This window comes from Rhinatrema bivittatum, chromosome 1 (genome assembly GCF_901001135.1).
Source record: "Rhinatrema bivittatum chromosome 1, aRhiBiv1.1, whole genome shotgun sequence".
NCBI lineage: Eukaryota > Metazoa > Chordata > Amphibia > Gymnophiona > Rhinatrematidae > Rhinatrema > Rhinatrema bivittatum.
Window position 1 is genome coordinate 720,669,723 of NC_042615.1, and position 21,267 is coordinate 720,690,989.

At 45.3% G+C, this 21,267-nt stretch overlaps 1 protein-coding gene across 5 annotated transcripts in view; it reads right to left on the bottom strand.

Annotated features, from left to right (window-relative positions):
• Positions 1-21,267, bottom strand: part of GPBP1 (GC-rich promoter binding protein 1) — a 453,143-nt gene that overhangs the window by 373,752 nt on the left and 58,124 nt on the right. For all 5 annotated transcript variants that reach the window (XM_029576801.1, XM_029576791.1, XM_029576781.1 and 2 more), the window contains 2 exons: positions 19,150-19,266; positions 17,240-17,360 (listed from right to left, as the gene is read on the bottom strand). In XM_029576801.1, coding sequence (XP_029432661.1) covers positions 17,240-17,360; positions 19,150-19,209 — 181 coding nt within the window. In that variant the 5' untranslated portion in view covers positions 19,210-19,266. The remainder of the gene's footprint in view (positions 1-17,239; positions 17,361-19,149; positions 19,267-21,267) is intronic.

A 21,267-nucleotide genomic window follows, 5' to 3' on the forward strand; every position in this document is an offset into this window, starting at 1 on the left:
TCTGTTCTCCAAAAACGATTTGAACCAGTTGAAGGCTGCTCCTGTGATGCCAATGTCAGTTAGGCGCTGCAGGAGGCACGGGTGGTTTACGGTGTCAAACGCTGAGGAGAGATCCAGAAGTGCGAGGAGGCAAGGTTGGCCTTTTTCCAGATTAATGATAATAGTGACTGATAGTGAGGCTAATAGCGATTCGGTGTTCCTGGTCTTACGGAAACCAAATTGGTTTGTGGTGAGGATGTTGTTTTAGTCAAGGAATTCTGTAAGTTGTCTGTTAACAACTTTCTCCATAATTTTGGCTATTATAGGAAGGTTTGCTATGGGTCTGAAGTTAGCTGGGTCTGAGGTGGGAAGGTTGGGTTTTTTGAGGAGCGGTTTGAGCATGGCCAACTTGAGTTGGTTAGGGACTTGGCCTTGGGTGAGAGAGCAGTTAATGTCTGCAACAGGTTTGGCGATGATGTTAGTGATCAAACTCAGCATATTTGAAGGAATGTGATCTGACGGATGAGAGGATGGTTTTATCTTCTTAAGGATGTTCTCTATTTCTAAGGTGGACGTGGGCTCAAAGGTGTTGAGCACTGCTGGGGTTGTGTTGGGTTGTTGACCGGTTGAGTGCGATGATGAGTGCGATGATTGTTGAACGGTTGAGTGCGATGATTGAGAGCTGTGGTTGATTGAGTAATTTGGATGCGGAGATGGTCCCTTGAGGGGGGCTAGGAGTGAGGTGATTTTATTGTCAAAGAAGTCTGCCAGTTCGTTAGCTTTGTTGAGAGCTTGTTCATCTGGAATGATGGGCGCGGGTGGTTTAGTGAGGGCTGATACATAAGAGAAAAGGGCTCTTGAATAAAAAAATGAAGTGGTGTATTTTTTTGGAGAAGAATTCTTTCTTGGTTTTGTTGATGTCGTTTCTATATGAGTTGAGGCACGATTTGTAGATGAGATGGGTTGTTGTAGATGGGTTTTTTCGCCATTTGTGTTCCTTGCATCTAAGCTCATGTTTACGTGATTTCAGCTCCGGAGTGAACCAAGGTTTCCTGTTGTCTTTGTCTGGATTAATAGATTTTGTCGTCATGGGGCACACTTGATCTGCAACCTTGTTGGTGATGTTGATCCATGATGATGTTGCTGAGTTGGCGTCAGAGAGGTCCAGATGCACTAGTTCCTTGGCCAGGTGTTCGCTGAGTCGGTCTCCTGAGCACTGTTTCCTGACGGATATAGTTATTGATTGTGTTGATTGAGGAGGAAGCTCCTTGATCTTTAACACCGATGAGATGATTCGGTGGTCTGTCCACGGTACCGGAAGGCAAGTTGGGATAGTGTGGGTTGAAATTCCATCGTTTATGAAGATAAGGTCTAACGTATGACCTGCTTTGTGGGTTGGTTCTTTCACAATTTGTCTGAAACCCATATGGCTGAGAGAGGAGAGAAGAGTTTTGCAATTGGTAGAATGAGGTTGGACATCCACGTGAAGATTAAAGTCTCCCATCAGGATGGCTGGTTTTCCGGAGTTCAGGTGTTTTGCTGTTAGTTCTATGATTGTGGATGGGTCTGCTTCCAGTAATCCGGGAGGGGCATAAATTAATCCGATCGCCAGATGTTTTGAGTTGAATAGCGCAAATTCGATATTTGCTAGGTTATTAGAGGCCTGCAATGTCAGACCTAGTGCTTTTCTGGCTGCGAGGAGAAGGCCACCTCCTCTTTTTTTGGGTCTGGGTATAGAGAGGAGATCGTAGGCCTGGATGGGAAGCTGATTTATTAGAGCAGTGTCGGTGGGTTTTAACCAGGTTTCTGTGATGGCACAGATGTCAGGTTTTGCATCGGATAGGAAGTCATTGAGTATATGAGTTTTCTTGGAGATGGATTGTGCGTTAACAAGAGTGAGTGAGAAGAGAGCCAGTCCAAGAAGTTGGGTGATGGGTGTCAGCAGGATGGGCCTGAGCCTCTGTTGACGGTTGTGAGGGGGAGTGGGGGGCTTAGGTGCTTTCCACATGTAGTTGTGGATGATGGGAATTGTGAGAGGGTGCATGGTAGAAGGTAGAGATAGCAGAAAGTCAGATGTCAGTAGGGGATCGTTGGGGTCTCTTGTTTGGTGGTATCCTGATGGAGGTGAATGTCTAGGCGTGGGCCTTACCCCTTAGGGAAACTAGAGTCAAGTGTGAGCCCACAGCGTGTGGAAAAATGTTGATGGGCCTGTGGGTTACTGATAGAGAACGGAGATCCAGGCACTGATGTATATTGGCAGAGAGAGGCCGTTCAGGAACAAATTTTCTAGTTTAGGGGCTGCTCTGCGGGGCTGCACTAAGGGGCGCACAAAGGGGTCAGCTGAGTTTTCTGTAGAGTGAGGAAATCCGGAGGAACTGTTACTTCAGCTTGCTCTACAGGCAGTGTTGGACGCAGGAGGTGATGTCTCTGGGGTGCAGCGGCCGGGAGGAACTGACGGTCTCGAGGTCTGCCGGATATCTGTTTGTGGTGAAGGTATTGACTTAAGTCAGAAGGGCGAATGCAGTCAGAAGTCAGTTGAATGCTGAGAGCTGGGCGAATGAAGTCAGAAGGGCGAATGCAGTCAGAAGTCAGTTGAATGCTGAGAGCTGGTCGAATGAAGTCAGAAGGGCGAATGCAGTCAGAAGTCAGTTGAATGCTGAGAGCTGGGCGAATGAAGTCAGAAGGGCAAATGCAGTCAGAAGTCAGTTGAATGCTGAGAGCTGGGCGAATGAAGTCAGAAGGGCGAATGCAGTCAGAAGTCAGTTAAATGCTGAGTGCTGGGCTAGCGATGTCAAATGCAAGGTTAGAGTCCTGGGACACTCCAAGGGGCGCGCTAAGGGGCAGGCCCCTTAAGTCGCGCTCCTTCGGGCCCGTGACGCCTGGCGGGCGACGCCAGATGTATGCACCAAAATTTAAAGGCCTTTCTTGGTGCCCTCTGATAGGCCTAGTGCCTCAGGGGGGCGCGGCTGACTCACCGCATGTGTCCTGCGGTTCCCTGCGCTTCCGTCTTATCTTTGGATTTTTTCCTTTTCATTTATTTGCTGTTCTGGTTGCCTCCTCTGCACGGCTCTCGGGATCGCGAGCGGGCTCTAACCCCGATTGGGCTTCGGGAGCCCCGGCAGAGGAGGAGACGAGCGGCGGCCGATGCCGGGAGCGGAGCGGGCATGAAGAGGCGGCAAGGTTGGCCTTTTTCCAGATTAATGATAATAGTGTCTGATAGTGAGGCTAATAGCGATTCGATGTTCCTGGTCTTACGGAAACCAAATTGGTTTGTGGTGAGGATGTTTTCGTCAAGGAATTCTGTCTGTTAACAATTTTTTTCAATGATTACTCTTCCTAAATATACTTTTTTATTTTGGATTTAGCTCATGCCTTTTCATTGGTAGCTCAAGGGTATATTATGTTCAGATACAGTAAGTTTTTCCCTGTCCCCAGAAGGCTTCAAATTAAGTTTGTATCTGAGGCAATGAAGAGTGAAGAAATATGCCCAAGGTTACAAGGGGAGTCAGCTGCTCTAACCACTAGCTTCCTCCTCCTATCCTTTTGCTCTGTCAACAGGTGGCATTATCTACATAGTGCAGATTGCTTTCTGTTATGTCTCTGCCAGAGTTGCTTACCTGTAACAGGTGTTATCCCAGGGCAGCAGGATGTAATCCTCACATATGGGTGACGTCACGGATGGAGCCCTTTCACGGAAAACTTTGTCAAAGTTTCTAGAAACGACTGGCACACTGAATCCACTGAGCATGCCCAGCATGCCATGATCCCTGCAGCCACAGGGGTCTCCCTTAAGAACATGGCCTCCAGACTTCTCATTTGTAGCAATAAGTGCAAGCGAAAAAATAAAATAATAAAACGGCAGCAGACCCAACTCTGTGGGGTCCAGGGTAGGTTTTGTGAGGACCTCATCCTGCTGTCCTGGGATAACACCTGTTACAGGTAAGCAACTCTGCTTTATCCCAGGACAAGCAGGATGGTAGTCCCCACATATGGGTGATTAGCAAGCTACAGGCTGACATCTTTTAACAGGTCAATGGCACGCAACTCGTGCAACAGGCACAACAACTGGGGTGCCATTGACTATTTATTTATTTAATGAGTTTTATGTACCTTCATTTGAAACGTCAAAGTAACGCCATCATAACGGTTTACAAAAATCAGGATATAGGTTAAAGGGATAGCGGGGGTTGACAAGGGGTGTAAAAACAAACATGTTATTAGGCTTAGTAGTAAAAAGTCATGCTTATGATCAATAAATGAGTTCTTTCATATTTTAGTAAAGCATAGATGAGATGATTTTCAATTGATCATGAGGTTGTGTTGGAGGGCGGTGATGTTTAGTTGATTCTTTGGGTGGTTTGGTATGCTTTGTTGAACAACCAAGTTTAACTCTTTTTTAAATGTTTTTAGGTTTTCCTGAATTCGGAGTTTAGTTGGGCGGGAGTTCCAAAGTTTTGGGCTACCAAGGGATATTGCTCTATTTTGAGTAGAGGCGAGTTGATTTGAGTGCGTTGGTGGTGTTTTTAGGAGACCTTTATTTGCTGACCTCAGGTTTTTACTTGGTGTAGAAAGGTGAATGTAGGGGCTTCGCCAATTTTTCTGTTCTTCATATATAATTTTATGTAGGATGGAAAGGACTTTATATTCGATCCTGTATTTTATTGGCAGCCAATAAAGTGATATAAGGGTTGGGGTGATGTGGTCATGCTTTTTGGCACCTGAGAGGATTCTTGCAACTGTATTCTGCAGGATTTGTAGAGGTTGAATGGTGTTTAGAGGTAAGGAGAAGTAGAGAGTTGCAGTAGTCTATGCTGGAGAAAATTAATAATTGCAAGATTGATCTGAAGTCATTGTTTGAGAGAAATGGTTTTAGATGGAGTATAAGTAGTTTATGATAAAACAGTCTTTGATTTTTGTTGATATATGGTTTTTAAATGAAAGTTCTTTGTCGATTACTACTCCAAGGTTGCGGGCATGGTTGGTTGGAGAAGCTTGAATTTTGGTTCATGAGATTTAGCAGCGGTGTATGCAGAAAGTTTTTCTGGCAAGTGTTATTAATTCAGTTTTTTCAAAGTTGAGGATGAGTTTTATGTTTAGTATTTCTTTGATGCTGTTTAGATAATTGGCAGTTAGTTTATGTTTCTTCAATTGATTTTTTTATTGGAATTAAAATTTGAATATCATCAGCATAGATGAAATGGGTTAGATTCAGATTTGCAAGGAAGTGGCATAGTGGGAGAAGATATATGTTAAAGAGTGTCGCTGAAAGGGCGGATCCTTGAGGAACTCCAGTGTCTAAGCTGATTTTCTTTGATAGTGAATCATTAAGTAGTACTTGGTAGGATCTTTGTGACAGGTAGGAGGATAACTATTGAAGAGTTGTTTTGTTAGCACCAATTTCAGATAGACTATGAGGCAGCCTGAATCACAGCAGGCAGTTGTGGAAGGAGTTGGGTATTATACTGGAAATAGGTTTTTCAAGACAGATTGTCCAAAGGCAGAGTCTTGTCATCCTTCCTTATCTAAGCAGTAGCGAGCTGCAAATATGTTAAGAGAACTCAAGTCGCAGCTTTGCAGATGTCAGCAATAGGTACTGAATGGTAGTGTGCTTTCGAAGTTGACATAGCCCTTACTGAGTGCGCTTTTCTCACAGGACAAGCAGGATGGTAGTCCTCACATATGGATGACATCACAGGATGGAGCCCCAATCACGGAAAACTGTCAAAGTTTCCAGAACTCTGACAGGCCCCCACTGGGCATGCCCAGCATGGCACTAACCCTGCAGCCAGCAGGGGTCCCCCTTCAGTCTTTTTTCCACGCAGCAGTAGCCTCGCGGTTAAGGAGCTCTGCAGAGATTCCTAACGGAATATTCCTCACGGAATTACTAAAAGTTAATTTGCCCCACAGGGGTCCCTCCTCGAATTTTTTCAAGCCGCGGTACTCCGGTAAGTTTTTACCCGTTTTCCGATTACCGTCTAGTTTGGCCCTCGCGGCCTACTGGCTATCGACCGTACCTCGGCTCAATTTTTTCCATGGAGTCGGGGTTCCGTCGCTGCCCGGACTGTAATCACACCATGTCCACAGACCCCCATAAAGTCTGTGTAATGTGTCTTGGACGAGAGCACGATGTCTTGACCTGCACCAAATGTGCCCTTATGACACCAAAAGGTCGCAAGACCAGAATGGAGAAGATGGGAACTTCTCTTCTGTGCTCAAACCCCGACACCATTAATTGCATCGACGTAGTCAGAACCAGCTCTGTCAACTTTGCGCCAGCATCGTCCACCGGTCGGTGACCGTCCGGCTTAGACGATATCTCGGCCTTCGATACCCTCTTCTCCCCCTCAGGACCGAGGGGATCGTAGAGACAAACATCGCCACCGGCGTAGAAAATCTCGGACCATCGAGGGAGCAAAATCGACCTCGCCATCGTCCGAGCCGCCGAAGAAACCCCGTCCAGAAAAGGCACAGACCTTTTCGGCGACCGGTTTCACCGAGGCAACCCTCCCCTGATAGGGCATTGGAAGCCGCGACTCCGCCTTTAACGGTGGTCTCTCCGACTATGCCTCTGCCTCCTTCTGTTCCGGAGCCGGGGCTGCTTGCTCCAGGTCTCTGAGAAGAACTGGACCGGATTGTTCAGGAGGCCATCGACAAAGCGATGCAACAACTCCAGGTTCCTCCGGCACCGACGCAGACTGCGGAACCGATCACCGACCCGATTCCAGCAGCGTTGACACCACTGCTCTCCAGGATGGAAGCGCTCATAGCCGCTTTTCCACTGATGGACCCTAGGTCACCAATGGTGCCAGTGCCCTCCCTTCTTACTCTGTCATCGGGAGGAGAAACACCGTTTCGATTCCTCCTTCAGGAGTTCTGCCTCAGCCATCGATGCCAATACGTCCATCGTCACCAATCCAACCATCGGTGCCAATACGCCCATTGGCGCCACTCAGCCACCCATCGATGCCCTTGATGCCTGCGCCTTCATCGATGTCTCCGATTATTCCTTCGGAGCCTAGACCAGGATCTTCAGGTATCCCACCATCCCGTCCCCCTCTACATCCTTGAGGCGCAGGTGCGGATCCCTATGATACCTCTGATTCCTCACCAGACACAGATGATTTGCCTTCACCACCTTCACCCACTGAAAGCAGAAAGTGTTCTCCTCCAGAGGACCTTTCCTTTATAAATTTTGTGAAGGAAATGTCTGAATTGGTTCCCTTCCAATTACAGACTGAACAGGATGATAGACATCAGATGGAGTTGCTGCAGTTCCTGGATGCTCCCAAGGTAATAACCTCCATCCCTATCCACCAGGTTCTTCTGGATCTCCTGAAGAACTGGGAACATCCTGGCTCCATTGCTCCAGTCCACAGAAAAGCTGACACTACCTATTTGGTGCAGTCAGCTCTGGGCTTTCAGAAACCACAATTGGATCACCAATCTGTAGTGGTAGAATCTGCACAGAAGAGAGCAAAGAGGTCAAAGCCTCACACTTCCTTTCCCCCTGGCAAGGAACAGAAGTTTTTAGATGCCATTGGTCACCGGGTCTTCCAAGGATCAATGCTCATCTCCCGAATTGCCGCTTATCAGCTCTATATGACCCAATATAACAGGGTTATTTTTAAGCAGATACAAGACTTGACGGACTCCCTGCCTCAGCAATTTCAAGATTGGCTCCAAACCCTAGTAAACAAGGGTTTTCAGGCAGGCAAGAATGAGATCAGATCATCTTATAATATCTTTGATACTGCCACTAGGGTATCTGCAGCTGCTATTTCGGTGAGAAGGTGGGCCTGGCTCAAGTCTTCTGACCTTCGCCCTGAGGTACAAGAGAGGTTATCCGACCTACCTTGTGTAGGAGATAATCTGTTTGGAGAACAGATTCAACGGATAGTGGCAGAACTTAAGGACCATCATGAGACCCTAAGACACCTCTCTCTGATGCCTTCTGACTATTCTACTAAACAGCCCTTCAGAAAGGACTCTAAAAAGTCATTCTTCCGCCCGAAGTCCTACCCGCCACCAACTAGATCCTGTGCCACGAGACCTTTTCAAAAAATGCAGTCTCGTCAAACACGTAAACAAAAACCACAAGCAGCTCCTCAACCAGGGCCTGCTTCAGGTTTTTGACTTCCACCTAGAGAGCAGCAGCTAGATTCCACTGCCTCACATACCAGTGGAAGGTTGATTGTGCCACTTCCACAACATATGGCACTCAATCACCTCAGACCAATGGGTACTAGCGATAATTGCTCAGGGTTACCATCTGAACTTTCTCTCCATTCCACCGGACTCCCCACCTCTACCGACAGAGAACATCCGATCACTCCATCCTTCTGGAACAAGAGGTCTCCCTCATCCTCCAGTCCAACGCAATATAACCAGTACCCTACTCTCAGCACGGCCTAGGGTTCCATTCCCGGTACTTTCTAATCCCCAAACATTTGGGAGGTGTTCGTCCTATTCTGGACCTACGGGCCCTCAAGTACCTCCAATGAGAGAAGTTCAAGATGGTAACCTTAGGCTCGCTTCTTCCTCTTCTACAAAGAGGAGACTGGCTCTGCTCTCTGGACCTCCAGGACGCATACACTCATATTGCGATAACTCCATCTCATCACAAATACCTGAGCTTTTTAGTAGGCCCCAAGCACTATCAATACAGAGTGCTTCCATTCGGCCTAGCGTCTGTACAACGAGTCTTCACAAAATGCCTCGTAGTAGTTGCAGCCTTCCTCAGGACCCAAGATGTTCACGTCTACCCCTATCTAGACGACTGGTTAATCAGGGCTCCCACTCAGCAAGCTGCTCTGTCGTCCCTCAATCTAACCTTACACTCTAATTTCATTAGGATTTCTCGTCAACTACGACAAATCCTACTTAGTCCCATCTCAAACCTTGTCGTTCATTGGGGCAGACTGACACCTTGCAGGCAAAGGCTTTTCTGCCTCGACAGAGAGCTCTCACTCTCATGTCTCTTGAACACCAGCTGCAGTCTCAGCACTCTGCGCATGCACACCACTTTCTCATGGTGTCCTCAGTTCAGGTCAAACCAATGGCCCGTTTGGCCATGAGACTCATGCAGTGGACTCTAAGGTCTCAATGGACTCAAAGCATTCAGCCCCTGTCAACCCTTGTCCACATAACCGACTCACTCAGTCTCTTGCCTGGTGGAAAAATCAGATCAATCTCCTCTAAAGCTTGCCCTTTCAGGCTCCAAACCCTCAATTAATTCTCACCACCGATGCTTTCAACCTTGGATGGGGAGCCCATGTGGCCGATCTGCAGACACAAGGCTCTTTGCCTCCAGAGGAAGCCAAACACTAAATAAATTTCTTGGAGCTTCAAGCAATCAGGTATGTTCTCAGGGCATTTCAGGATTACCTCTCCAATCAAGTTATCCTGATCCAGACAGACAACCAGGTGGCCATGTGGTACATTAACAAACAGGGAGGCACAGGCTCCTTCCTTCTGTGTCAGGAAGCTGCACAGATTTGGGCGGAAGCTCTCTCCCATTCGATGTACCTCAGGACCACCTACTTGACGGGAGTGGACAATGTGTTGGCAGACAAGCCGAGTCGCATCTTTCAACCGCACGAGTGGTCTCTCAACCCCTCGGTGGCGAACTCCATCTTCCAACAATGGGGATATCCTCAGATAGACCTCTTTGCGTCTCCTCAAAACCGCAAAGTACAGAAATTCTGCTCTCACTCACAGCAAACACTCTCAGCCCAGAGACAAATTCTCCCTCTCGTGGGCAACCTGTTTATTCTACACATTCCCTCCACTTCCTCTTCTCGCTCGAAGACTCTCGTGAAGTTACGTCAGGACAAGGGAACCATGATCCTGATAGCACCTCACTGGCCACGCCAAGTGTGGTTTCCAATACTGCAGGATCTCTCCATTCGCAGGCGCATTCCCTTGGGAAAGGACCCGCTTCTGATCACTCAAAACGAAGAGTGCCTCCGCCATCCCAATCTTCATACCTTGTCCCTGACTGCATGGATAGTGAAAGGTTAATCCTTCAGCCTCTTAACCTTTCTGAACCAGTTTCCAGTGTCTTGATTGCTTCACAAAAGCCTTCCACGAGAAAAGCTTACTCTTACAAATGGAAAAGGTTCACGTCATGGTGCTCTTCTCAGACCCTTGACCCCTTTTCCTGTCCAATCACGAAGTTTTTGGACTCTCTCTGGCATTTATCAGTCAGGTCTAAAGACTTCTTCCATCAGAATGCATGCCAGTGTGGTAGCCGCCTTCCATAAAGGTACCAGGAATGTTCCTATGTCAGTACAACCCCTTGTAACACGCTTTCTGAAAAGGCTTGCTTCATCTCAAGCCTCCACTGCGTCCTCCGGCCACTTCTTGGGACCTCAACCTGGTTTTGGATCGGCTCATGAAACCACCATTCGAGCCTCTTCACTCCTGTGATCTTCGCTCACATGGAAAGTGATTTTCCTTCTAGCAATCACTTCAGCTCGCAGAGTTAGTGAATTACAGGCCCTAGTTATCTATCCGCCTTACACTAAACTTCTGCAGGACCGGGCGGTACTTTGCACTCACCCTAAGCTCTTGTCTAAGGTAGTATCAGAGTTTCACATTAATCAATCCATTATACTACCTACCTTCTTTCCCAGGCCCCATTCCAATCCAGAACAGGCTCTGCATACCCTTGACTGTAAACGGGCTCTAGCATTCTACCTAGACCATACAGCTGCCCACAGGGAAAGCACTCAATTGTTTGTCTCTCTCCACCCGAACAAGTTAGGGAAGCTTGTGGGTAAGCAGACTCTCTCCTCCTGGTTGGCAGACTGCATATCCTTCTGCTAGCAGCAAGCAGGCATTCCATTTCAAGACCGTGTTAAAGCACCCTCTGTGAGGGCTATGGCAACTTCAGTAGCACACCTACGATCTGTGCCGCTTCTTGACATTTGCAGGGTTGCCACCTGGAGTTCTCTCCACACCTTTGCAGCCCACTATTGCTTGGACAAAGCCAGAAGACAAGATTCCATCTTCGGCCAGTCTGTCCTTCGTAACCTATTTACAACATGACGTATCAACACCCTTCCGCCTGCCCGGTGGGGTTCAGGATGCCCTCTACCAAATTCCATCCCAGTTGTTGTGCCTGTTGCACGCCTTTGGTACATTTGGTGCATGGTCGGACATCCTCAGCTCGGTACTCACCCATATGTGAGGACTACCATCCTGCTTGTCCTGTGAGAAAGCAAATGTTGCTTACCTGTAACAGGTGTTCACAGGACAGCAGGATGTTAGTCCTCACGAAACCCGCCCGCCGCCCCGCAGTGTAGGGTTCGTAACGTTTTATTATTTTATTTTTCAGCACTGCCTGTAGCTTTTAAATAAGACTGAAGGGGGACCCCTGCTGGCTGCAGGGTTAGTGCCATGCTGGGCATGCCCAATAAAGTTCTGGAAACTTTGACAGAAGTTTTCCGTAATTGGGGCTCCATCCTGTGATGTCACCCATATGTGAGGACCAACATCCTGCTGTCCTGTGAGAACACCTGTTACAGGTAAGCAACATTTGCTTTACTCGCCCCTGGAGAGGAAAGCCTGCTTTCTCATAACAAAATTCGATAGTCTGCTAGCCAGTTGGAGAGAGCTTTTTTGCCTACTGCCACTCCTGGTTTGTTTTTATCAAAAGAAACAGAGTTGGGTGGATTTTCTATGGACTGCAGTACGTTCTAGATAAAACGCAAGTGCACGTTTAGAGTCCAAGGTATGCAAAACTCTCTCGCCTTGGTGAGAGTGGGGCCTTGGGAAGAAAGTGGGCAAGACTATGAATTGGTTAAGGTGGATATCCGTTACCACCTTAGGCAGAAATTTGGGGTGAGTGCGCAGGACCACTCTGTCTTGCAGGAACCTTGTGTAGAGTGAGTATGTGACAAGAGCTTGTAACTCACTGACCCTTCTAGCAGATGTAGTGGCTACTAGGAAAAGGACTTTCCATGTAAGAAATTTTACATCACAGGAATGCAAAGGCTCAAATGGGGATCACATGACCCATTCAAGCACTACATTTAGGTCCCATTCTGTAACCGGTAGTCAAATGGGAGGCTTAAGTTGAAGTAAACCCCTCATAAATAGAATCACTAGGGGTTGCACAGTTAGTGGGGCATCCCCTATGCCTTTGTGATATGCTGCAATGGAACTTAGGTGTACACGTACAGAAGAAGTCTGGAGGTCATAATCTGAGAGCTGCCTAGATAGTCTAGTAAAGATGGAGTGAGGCAGGAGAAAGGGTCAATACCTTTTTGAGTGCACCAATTGGTAAATCTAGTCCACTTGGAACAGTAAGATTTGTGTGGAAAGTTTTCGTCAAGCTACGAGAACCTGAGAGAGATTTGAGCCGAAAGATTGAGTGGTTGTAGGATCAAGCTTTCAACATCCAAGCTGTTAGGGCAAGGGTTTGTAGGTAGGGATGGCGTAACATGCCTTGGTTCTGAGTTATTAGAGTGGGCGCTGTACACAGGCAAATTGGTTCTCTGATCGAGAGGTCGAGGAGTATGGGAAACCATACTTGTCAAGGCCAGTACAGGGCTATGAGGATCTGACCCTCTGTCCTGTTGTAGCTTCACGAGAGTTTTGGCTACGAGCGGAATTGGAGGCTACGCATATAGAAGGCCTTTGTTCCAGGGGTGAGCAAAGGCGTCCCTGCTGAACGTCAACAGCTGTGGAGGGAGCAGAACCTTTCCACTTTGTGGTTCAGTTTGGACGCAAAGAGGTCGATGGTTGGTTGACCCCAGCGTTGAAAGATTTTGCTTGCTACACAGGGATCTAGAGCCCATTCGTGGGGATGGAAATGTCAACTGTGACTGTCTGCTAAGACATTCTGTATTCCTGCTAGATAAGTGGCCTGGAGATGCATGGAGTGTGCCAGGGCCCAGGCCCAAATCTGCACTGTTTCCTGACACAACAGATAGGAGCTTGTGCCTCCCTGTTTGTTTTTGTACCACATTGCCACTGTGTTGTCTGTTTGTATTAGCACAGTCTTGTTTGAGAGGCAGGCTTTGAAGGCATAAAGGGCATAGCGTATCACTCGAAGTTCTAAAAAGTTGATTTGACACATTTTTTCGAGTGGAGCCCACGTACCTTGGGTCTGGAGGTTGCTGACATGAGCTCCCCAACCCAAGTTGGATGCATCCGTGGTCAAGTTTAGTTGAGTAGCCGTCTGCTTGAACGGTAGACCAGTCTGTAAGGCAGGCTGGTTTGTCCACTAGCAAAGCGAGAGACATAACTGGTGGGTGACTTATAGTAGGGATGACAGTGGCTGAATAGCTTGGAGCCACTGAGATTTCAAAGTCCATTGAGTCCTTCTCATGGCTAATTTCGCCATAGGTGTAACATGGACTGTAGACGCCATGTGGCCCAGTAGAGTAAGAAATTGATGAGCAGAGGCTACTGTGCACCTGCTCAGAGATCTTGCAAGGTTCATAAGGTTGTGTGCTCGGTCGCTTGGAAAAAAGCTTTTGCAACTCTGGTGTCGAGGTCTGCTCCAAAGAAGGTGAGGAGCTGAAACAGGTTCATATGGGATTTCTGATAGTTTATTAAGAATCCCAGGGAATGTAACACTTATGGTGCTTTTTAGGGCAGCGAGAGCTCCTTGCCTGGATTGACTCCTGATGAGCCAATCGTCTAGGTAAGGAAAAACATGTATGCTGATTTTCTTAGGTGTGCAGCAGCTACTGCCAGCCATTTTGTGAACACTCGAGGTGCAGAAGCCAGTCCGAATGGTAGAACTCTGTATTGGAAATGTGTGAGCCCCACTATGAATCGTAGTTATTTTCGATGTAGTGGGGAAATGGGAATGTGAGTGTAGGCTTCTTGAAGGTCCAGAGAACAGAGCCAATCTCCTTGTAATAAGGGAAAAATGGTCCCAAGGGAGACCATCCTGAATTTTTCTTTTTGAAGAAATTTGTTGAGATTGTGGAGGTCTAGGATGGGGCGGAGACCGCCTGTTTTCTTTGGAATTAGGAAATAGCAGGAGTAGAACCCTCTGCCTTGTTGAGACTGGGGAACGGTTTCGACAGCTCTGGTAGTCAGAAGGGTGGAGAGTTCTAACTCTAGTTGAGATGCTATGATGGTTGTGTGACCACAGTAGAGTGGGCGGGGAATCCGGTGGTATCTTACAAAATTTGAGACGGTATCCCTGGTTCAAGATGGCTAACACCCACTGATCTGTAGTGATAAGGCTCCAGTTCTGTCTGAAATAATGGAGCCGACCTCCTACAGGCAGGTCTGGGATTGACGGAGAGGGTTCTGTTCTCTGGGAATTCTTCAAAACCCAGATGGCGGTCCAGTTTGCGGGGGTGGTTGAGTTCTGGCCTGTTTGGGCTGGCGCGGACGACCCCGTTGAGGAGGTCTTTAAGGCCGCACGCTAGATGCAGGTGGGTAGTATTTATGGAGGTCGGTAGAAGAGCTTCCTAGTATCTCTCCTTGCGGGCTTTCGTGCTGAGGATGGATGCTCCTGCTGAGCAACTTTGAGAGCTGGCGTAGTGTCTCATGATGCTCTTTTAATTGAGAGACAGCATCCTGAATCTTATTACCGAAGAGGTTGTCTCTGGTGCATGGAAGATCTGCTAATTTTTCTTGTACTTCTGATCGAAGATCTGAAGCCTTTAATCAAGCCCATCTTCTTGTACTAATTCCAGTAGCTGACATGCATGCAGAGGTTTCAAAGAAATCATATGCCATCCGGACCTAGTGTTTGCCTGACTCAAGGCCTTTCTGAATAAGGGTATTGAGTGGTTCTTTTTGTTGTTGTGAAAGATTGTCTGTGATATCTTGTACTTGCTTCCATAAATTTCTCTGATACTGCGCCATGTACAGTTGATACGCTGCAATACGTGACACCAACATGGTACCATGGAAGATTTTTCTGCCTAAGACAACGAGAAATTTTTGTTCTTTTCCTTGTGAGGGTGGGCGGGGGGGAGAATGAGGACTTTATTTCCTAGCTTTCTTCTGTGCTGATTCTACAACTACTGACTGGTGTGGTAGTTGTGGTTTTTGAAACCCTGGTGTGTGTTATACAAGATTTGTGGCATCTGTTCTTCTGTTAACAGGTGGAACTGTACAGGGATGCTCCCATATGCGGTGCTGCAAATCTAAAAGCACATCATGGCTTGGTATAGCCATGACTTCCTTGGGGGCATCGAACTGGAGGACTTCCAGTGTCTTATTGCCTGGTGTCCTCTTCCGTAACCAGATCGAATGGTATTGTTTCTGACAATTCTTTTTAAAAAATTTACAAAAGAAAGGTCTTCTGGTGGGGACTGTCTTCTTTCCTCTTGTGGGGAAGGCTCTGATAAGAGGTCTTCTGTATCTGAGTCTGTGTCCACATCTTCCCATGGACTATAATGGGATTGGAAATGGGACCCAGGTGGAGGAAGAGTGTCCTGTGAAAGAGGACGTTTTGGCATCATTGAAATTTTTGTTGGCTTTTCAGGAGGATGTTTTGGCATCAATGAAGAGAAGCCAGGCATCGATGGTGAGTCGAATGGCATCGATGGGAATCTACGTCCGGTGTCCTCCGATGGACTGGGAAGAGGCATCGATGGATGTTTTGGTCATTGGTGTTTTTGTAGTCCGGATGGACCAGGTAAAAAGGTCAGAGTCTACGTCCTCTTCTTCCGATGAAACCGGAATGGGTATAGCCGGAGTCATTGGAGGATCCATCGGCGCCGGTTGCGTAGGAAACGTACCGATTAAGGCATAGAGTCTGTTGAGTAGAGGCTCAAATACCAATGTCTGCGATGCCGGTGCGGGTCTCAGCGTCTGTGGAGGCTGCAATTTCTGGAATGCCTCGATGACTGTTTGTTGTATCATGGTAGTCACTTCTTCCCTGGAGACTGAGACCGGGTCCATTGACACAGGAGAAGGTACGATGGGCACTAGTGGCTCATCCACATGTATATGTGGTGGCTCAGTCTGCAACACCGAACACGGTGGAGAGCGCCTCGGTGCCTCAGGTACAGAGGGGCATGGAGGCTCATGTACCCAGGCCTGCTTCCCTATCAGCTCGATGGCCATCGATGCCGATGCAGTATCAGTTACTCCAGTTGGCATGAAGTCTGTCCGATGACGGCGACATCGTTTTTCTCAATGCTCTTTACCAGCCATCGAAGAAGCAGCCACCGATGCCCCAAAGGGAGTCCGAGACGGATGGTCGGTCACTGGTTTTTTTCTTTCCTCAGTGAGGTTTATCGGTGGAAGAAGGAATTATCCTCTGTGACGACTGTGTCGAAGTGGATGGAGTAACGTTTTTGAAAAGATCTTCCATTTTATCCAGTCCGGCATGCCTGCCCTTTGGAGTCATCTGAGCGCAGGTAGAACATGTGTGGACATTGTGACTGGAACAGAGGCAAAGAACGCATATTTCATGCGGGTCCGTTATCGACAACGTTCCGGGGCAATTTGGACACTTCTTGAATCCTGTGGCCATGATTGAAATAAAGGCCGGGAAACGGTCCGTGGCCTGCGGATACCAATGTGAGGTGACAGGAACAGATTGAAAAAATTACCCGGAACGGTACTCACTGAGTGCTTCGAAGGGAGACCCTTGTAGGGAATTTTTTTAAAGAGAAAAATATAATTTTTCTGTGAGGAAAAGTTTGAGAGAGAACTTACAGAGCTCCTTGAACGCGAGGCTATTAGCAACGCAGAAAAAAAAAAAAAAAAGACTGAAGGGAGACCCCTGTGGCTGCAGTGATCATAGCATGCTAGGCATGCTTGGTGGACTCAGTATGCCAGTCAAAGGTTTCTAGAAACTTTGACAAAGTTTTCCGTGATAGGGCTCCATCCAGTGATGTCACCCATATGTGAGGACTACCATCCTGCTTGTCCTAGGATAACTGCTGGTTGTAACAGTTCTGGGAAAAGGAGGGTAAAGCAAACAGAGGAATTGGGGCCAAAATATGTTCAATTTTTGTATTATATAAAAACAGAATAGCTATAAAAAATGTAAATTCCATTTTGAATTCAGATGACATGAATACCCATTTGATCTTTGATCAAGGTTTTTTATATCATGAAATCCTTTGAAACAAAAGGGAAAGGTTGATTTTAGTAAACCAGTCTTGTTAAATCAACAGCAGTGGAGTTCTGTCCTGCAGGGCTTTAGAATATACCAAGATTTCTTAAAGCACTGTACATAGATATGTAGGTATGAGAGATGAAGGGTTAACTGAATATCCCTTTACCCACCCACCCCCAAAAAAAAAAAAAAAAAAAAAATTTACATTACCTCCATTAGAACGTCCAATATTAGAGTCAAAGCCATCTGAGGAGTTGTGTCGTCTACGACTGATATCATAACGATGCTCTGATCGTACAAAGTTTTCAGAATGCTTCTCAAAATGTAATGACTGAAAATAATCACACAATAACTGTTGGCAGCATAATATTATAATATAATATTAAATTAAAAAAAAAAAGTTCATGCTGTGATGAAACAAATGTTAGATCCTAGAAATATAAATACAGTATACTGCACAACTGTATGATTCCTTACCAAGCAGGCAAACAAATAGATCTTAAGAGAACAGCATGCTAGCCCAAGAGTTGCCTCCACAACAGTCAAGGCTGCCATTGAAGTTAGGAGCAGTCCACAAGAGAAGCTGTGATGGGCCCAGATAAAAACCATTTCCACAGCAGTGGACCTGGGCACAGGAGGAACCACAGCAGCAGGCTAAGGCAAAGAGCCACCTCCCTCAAGTCACAAGTAGCTACAGCTGACATCAGTCCAAGTCAAGAGACTGATGCAAAGACCAATGCCATTGCTGTTGCCAGGAGGTTAAAAAATGGGGAGGTTGGAAAAAGGAAAGGAGTGACAAGCCAGAGAGAGAGAGAAGGAGGTAGAGAGAAAAAGTGAGAGAGACTGAAGGGAAAAAGGCAAAAACAAAAAAAATGCCAAACAAGATGAGTGTTTACTGTTTCAAAAAGTACAAAGACTAGGGGACACAATGAACTAATAAAAGAAAATATTTCATTCAATGCATAATTAAGTTCTGGAATTCACTCCCAAAGGATGTGGTGAAAGCTATTAGTGTAGCTGCGTTTAAAAACGGTTTGGACAAATTCTTGGAGGAAAAGTCCATAAACCATTATTAGGTCAAGTTGCAGATATCCACTACTGTTTATTCTTGGAATAAGCAGCTTGGAATCCACCTACCCTTTGGGATCCTGCCAGGTGTTTGTGACTAGCTTGGCAACTGTTGGAAATAGAATACTGGGCTTAATGGACTCAGTATGGCAAGTCTTATGCAAATTTAAAAAAAATACGAAAAGAAAAAGAAAATAAGAAATTAGTGAAACCAAAAAGTTATGTAAAAAAAAGTTGGGTGGGGAGGGGCACAGTTTTCCCCTGCCTTCAAAACAAATTGTGGTTGGTGCTCAAAATTTAGAAAATGTTTCTATTCCTTTCTATTACTTATTTTTCTTCTACAGTCCAACCTTTCCTGTATCAATTAGCATGCTAAAATTATCAAGAATGCTTGAAAATCCCAAATGAATCCTTAAGGCACATGTGGCCCAGTCATTTTCTGTATGTTCACAATAAATATACATAAAACAATTGCATTTTCGATGTATGCAAATCTCTCATATATACTCGAGATACTGAGAAATTAGACTTGTTCATCCATACCTCAAGGACCAGTCTCTGTGAATCGGATCCAGAACAGTGCACAAAATACAAGGACTTATGAAAGGAGTTTGGTTCTGCTGAAAAATTAATGATCTTTACAATTTTCCTTTTTTTTTTTTTTTTTTTTGACAAGGATGATATAAAAATATTACCAAAATAAAAATCTTTACCTCTGCTTTTAAGTTTATGTTTTGCAGAATCATACTCTTGATACAGTGTATTCATCTCATAGGTATACCAGGCTTTGGAAAACATATATATCCCAAAACTGTACAGAATATAATTCATTGATAATTCAAAATTTATGGTATTCCCTCTTCTGTGCAGCTAGTTTTATATTTGTAGTATTCCACTTAACTCGTTTTGTTAGTCTCTTCTCTTCTGTGAATGAGTATAATAAGGACAACTATGGAAATGATAACTACAGGTTTGGTATTCAATACTGGGATCCTTGCAGACCTGGTAAGAAAGAGGGACTGTATGGAAAAAAAAAAAAAAAAAAGTATTACCTTTGTTGATGGTGGATTAGGAAAATTAAGCCAGGCTGGAGCAAAGTCATGCTGCGCCATTTAGGTTTCGTCGCTCAGATTTGGCGAAACAAGGCTTCAACACCTCATGGCAAATTCCTAGGAATAAGAAATGGAAGTGGTCATACTTTAAACACATTTTACATTCAAAATGACCACTGACTTCATCACTACGTTCATTATCCTTTGATATATTATTTTTAAGGTATTTTGGAACTACACTCTTGTGCAATTTGATTTAATAGTAAAATGTTTAAAAAAAATTCTTAATTCTGATTTATCTTTTCATCTATATGGGAATGGAAATTTCCATTCCATCAATTTGGAATGGAAGTTTTCAACTTTTTTTTTTTTTAATCTACCCACGTAGCAAACATTCAAGGCAGAGTACAGAAATAAACATTCATATTAAAACCATCAACAAGAACGCAATAGTTAACATTCTAACTATGACAAAAATGCTATACCTTCACATTAAATGGAGTGTTTGCAATTTAGTACTAGCATTACTTCTTTCGATATTCATTGTACTTTGTAGTACAATGCTTATGTGAACATGTATGTTTTTAGTGCTTTTATAAAAGATTTTGAACAGGCTAGTATTCTCAGATTCTGAATCCAGATATTATGAAAGTTTCAAAAAGGTAAAAGCTATAATGTTATAAGTATAAATCAATTTCAATTAAATAATTGAAGGCACAGGGAGATAAAAGATTTACAAAAGGTCATAAAAATATTGATAGATGGGATTTGACATCTTCTGACTAGTAGTCAGATACTCTAACCGCTCACATTCAACATAGTAGACCGCTTTCTCTGGCAGATTTCTTTAATGGAAAACCTGCTGTGACAAGACTGCTGCCAGGAATAAGAATAGGCTGCTCACTGTACCATATTCAATGAAGACGAGGCAATAACTATGCTGAAAGCAGCTGAACCAAGGCTTCTTTGTGCAACTCTCCTGGAACACAAATCTATTGAACAGATGGAGGCTGTTGGTGTGTTGGCATAACAGGGGGGCAAGAAAGAGAAAGTTACCAGGAAAAACAAATAAGCAGGAAGGGCAATTAAACAGGCAAAGGTTAAAAAAAAAAAAATTATATAACCCAATCAGTAAAGGAAAAAGAAAGGTTTGGGTATGTCCCACATGTTGGGACTGGTCTGGCAGAATAAGGAAAGTGAAATCTAATCTTACCTTGCCTGACCAGTCCCAACACATAGGTTATCACCTTCTGCCAGCAGATGGAAAACCTATTTGGCTTGTTGACATTATCCCCTAGCGCAAGAGCTGGTGAAGTAGACTGCCTATCCAGTATACTATCAAATGAACATTTGCCAATTCACCAGTCCAAACATAACCCCACTATTCTCCCTTCCCAAGACTCCAAGCGGGCCAAAAAAAGAAAATCAAACACAAAGCAACTCAAAAAACTTGGAGGACCAACTTCCACAACCTCCGCCTATATGAGTGGAAACCAGAACTAGTCTGACAGGATTCAAGGAAAGGCAATTAACATTAAGATTAGACTTCATCTTCCTTAACCTACAAGACCAGACCAAACATGTGGAACGTACTCAAGCCTCCAAGCCAGACTGCTCTCAAGACTTCAGTTCCAAAAGCAGCATTCCTGCTAGCTTGCACCCCAAACATATAGTGCTTAGAGAAGGTAGACTATAAGCAAATCTCCAGTAACAGTTTGACCTTCTGCCCTGGATGCTAGAGGCCTAGTGGAATGAGCTTTCAGAGTTTCCAGCACCAATACGTCTTTACAGAAATATGTGGAAGCCACCGCTTCCTTGATCCATGAGCTATAGAAAATTGAGCCGTGACCTCTTTCTATAGCCACTAAGCAACACAAAGTGCCAGACATGTATCATAAAACATTACCATACTGTCAGACTAAGGGTCCAACAAGCCAAGCATTCTGTTTCCAACAGTGGCCACTACCCACTTACCACTACCTGGTAAGTACCCAAACATTAAAAAGATCCCATGCTACTAATTCCGGTAATAAACAGTGGCTATTCCCTAAGTCAACTTAACTAATAGTAATTTGACTTCTCCAGTGGCCAATCCAAGTCACAAGTCCCTGGCAAGTA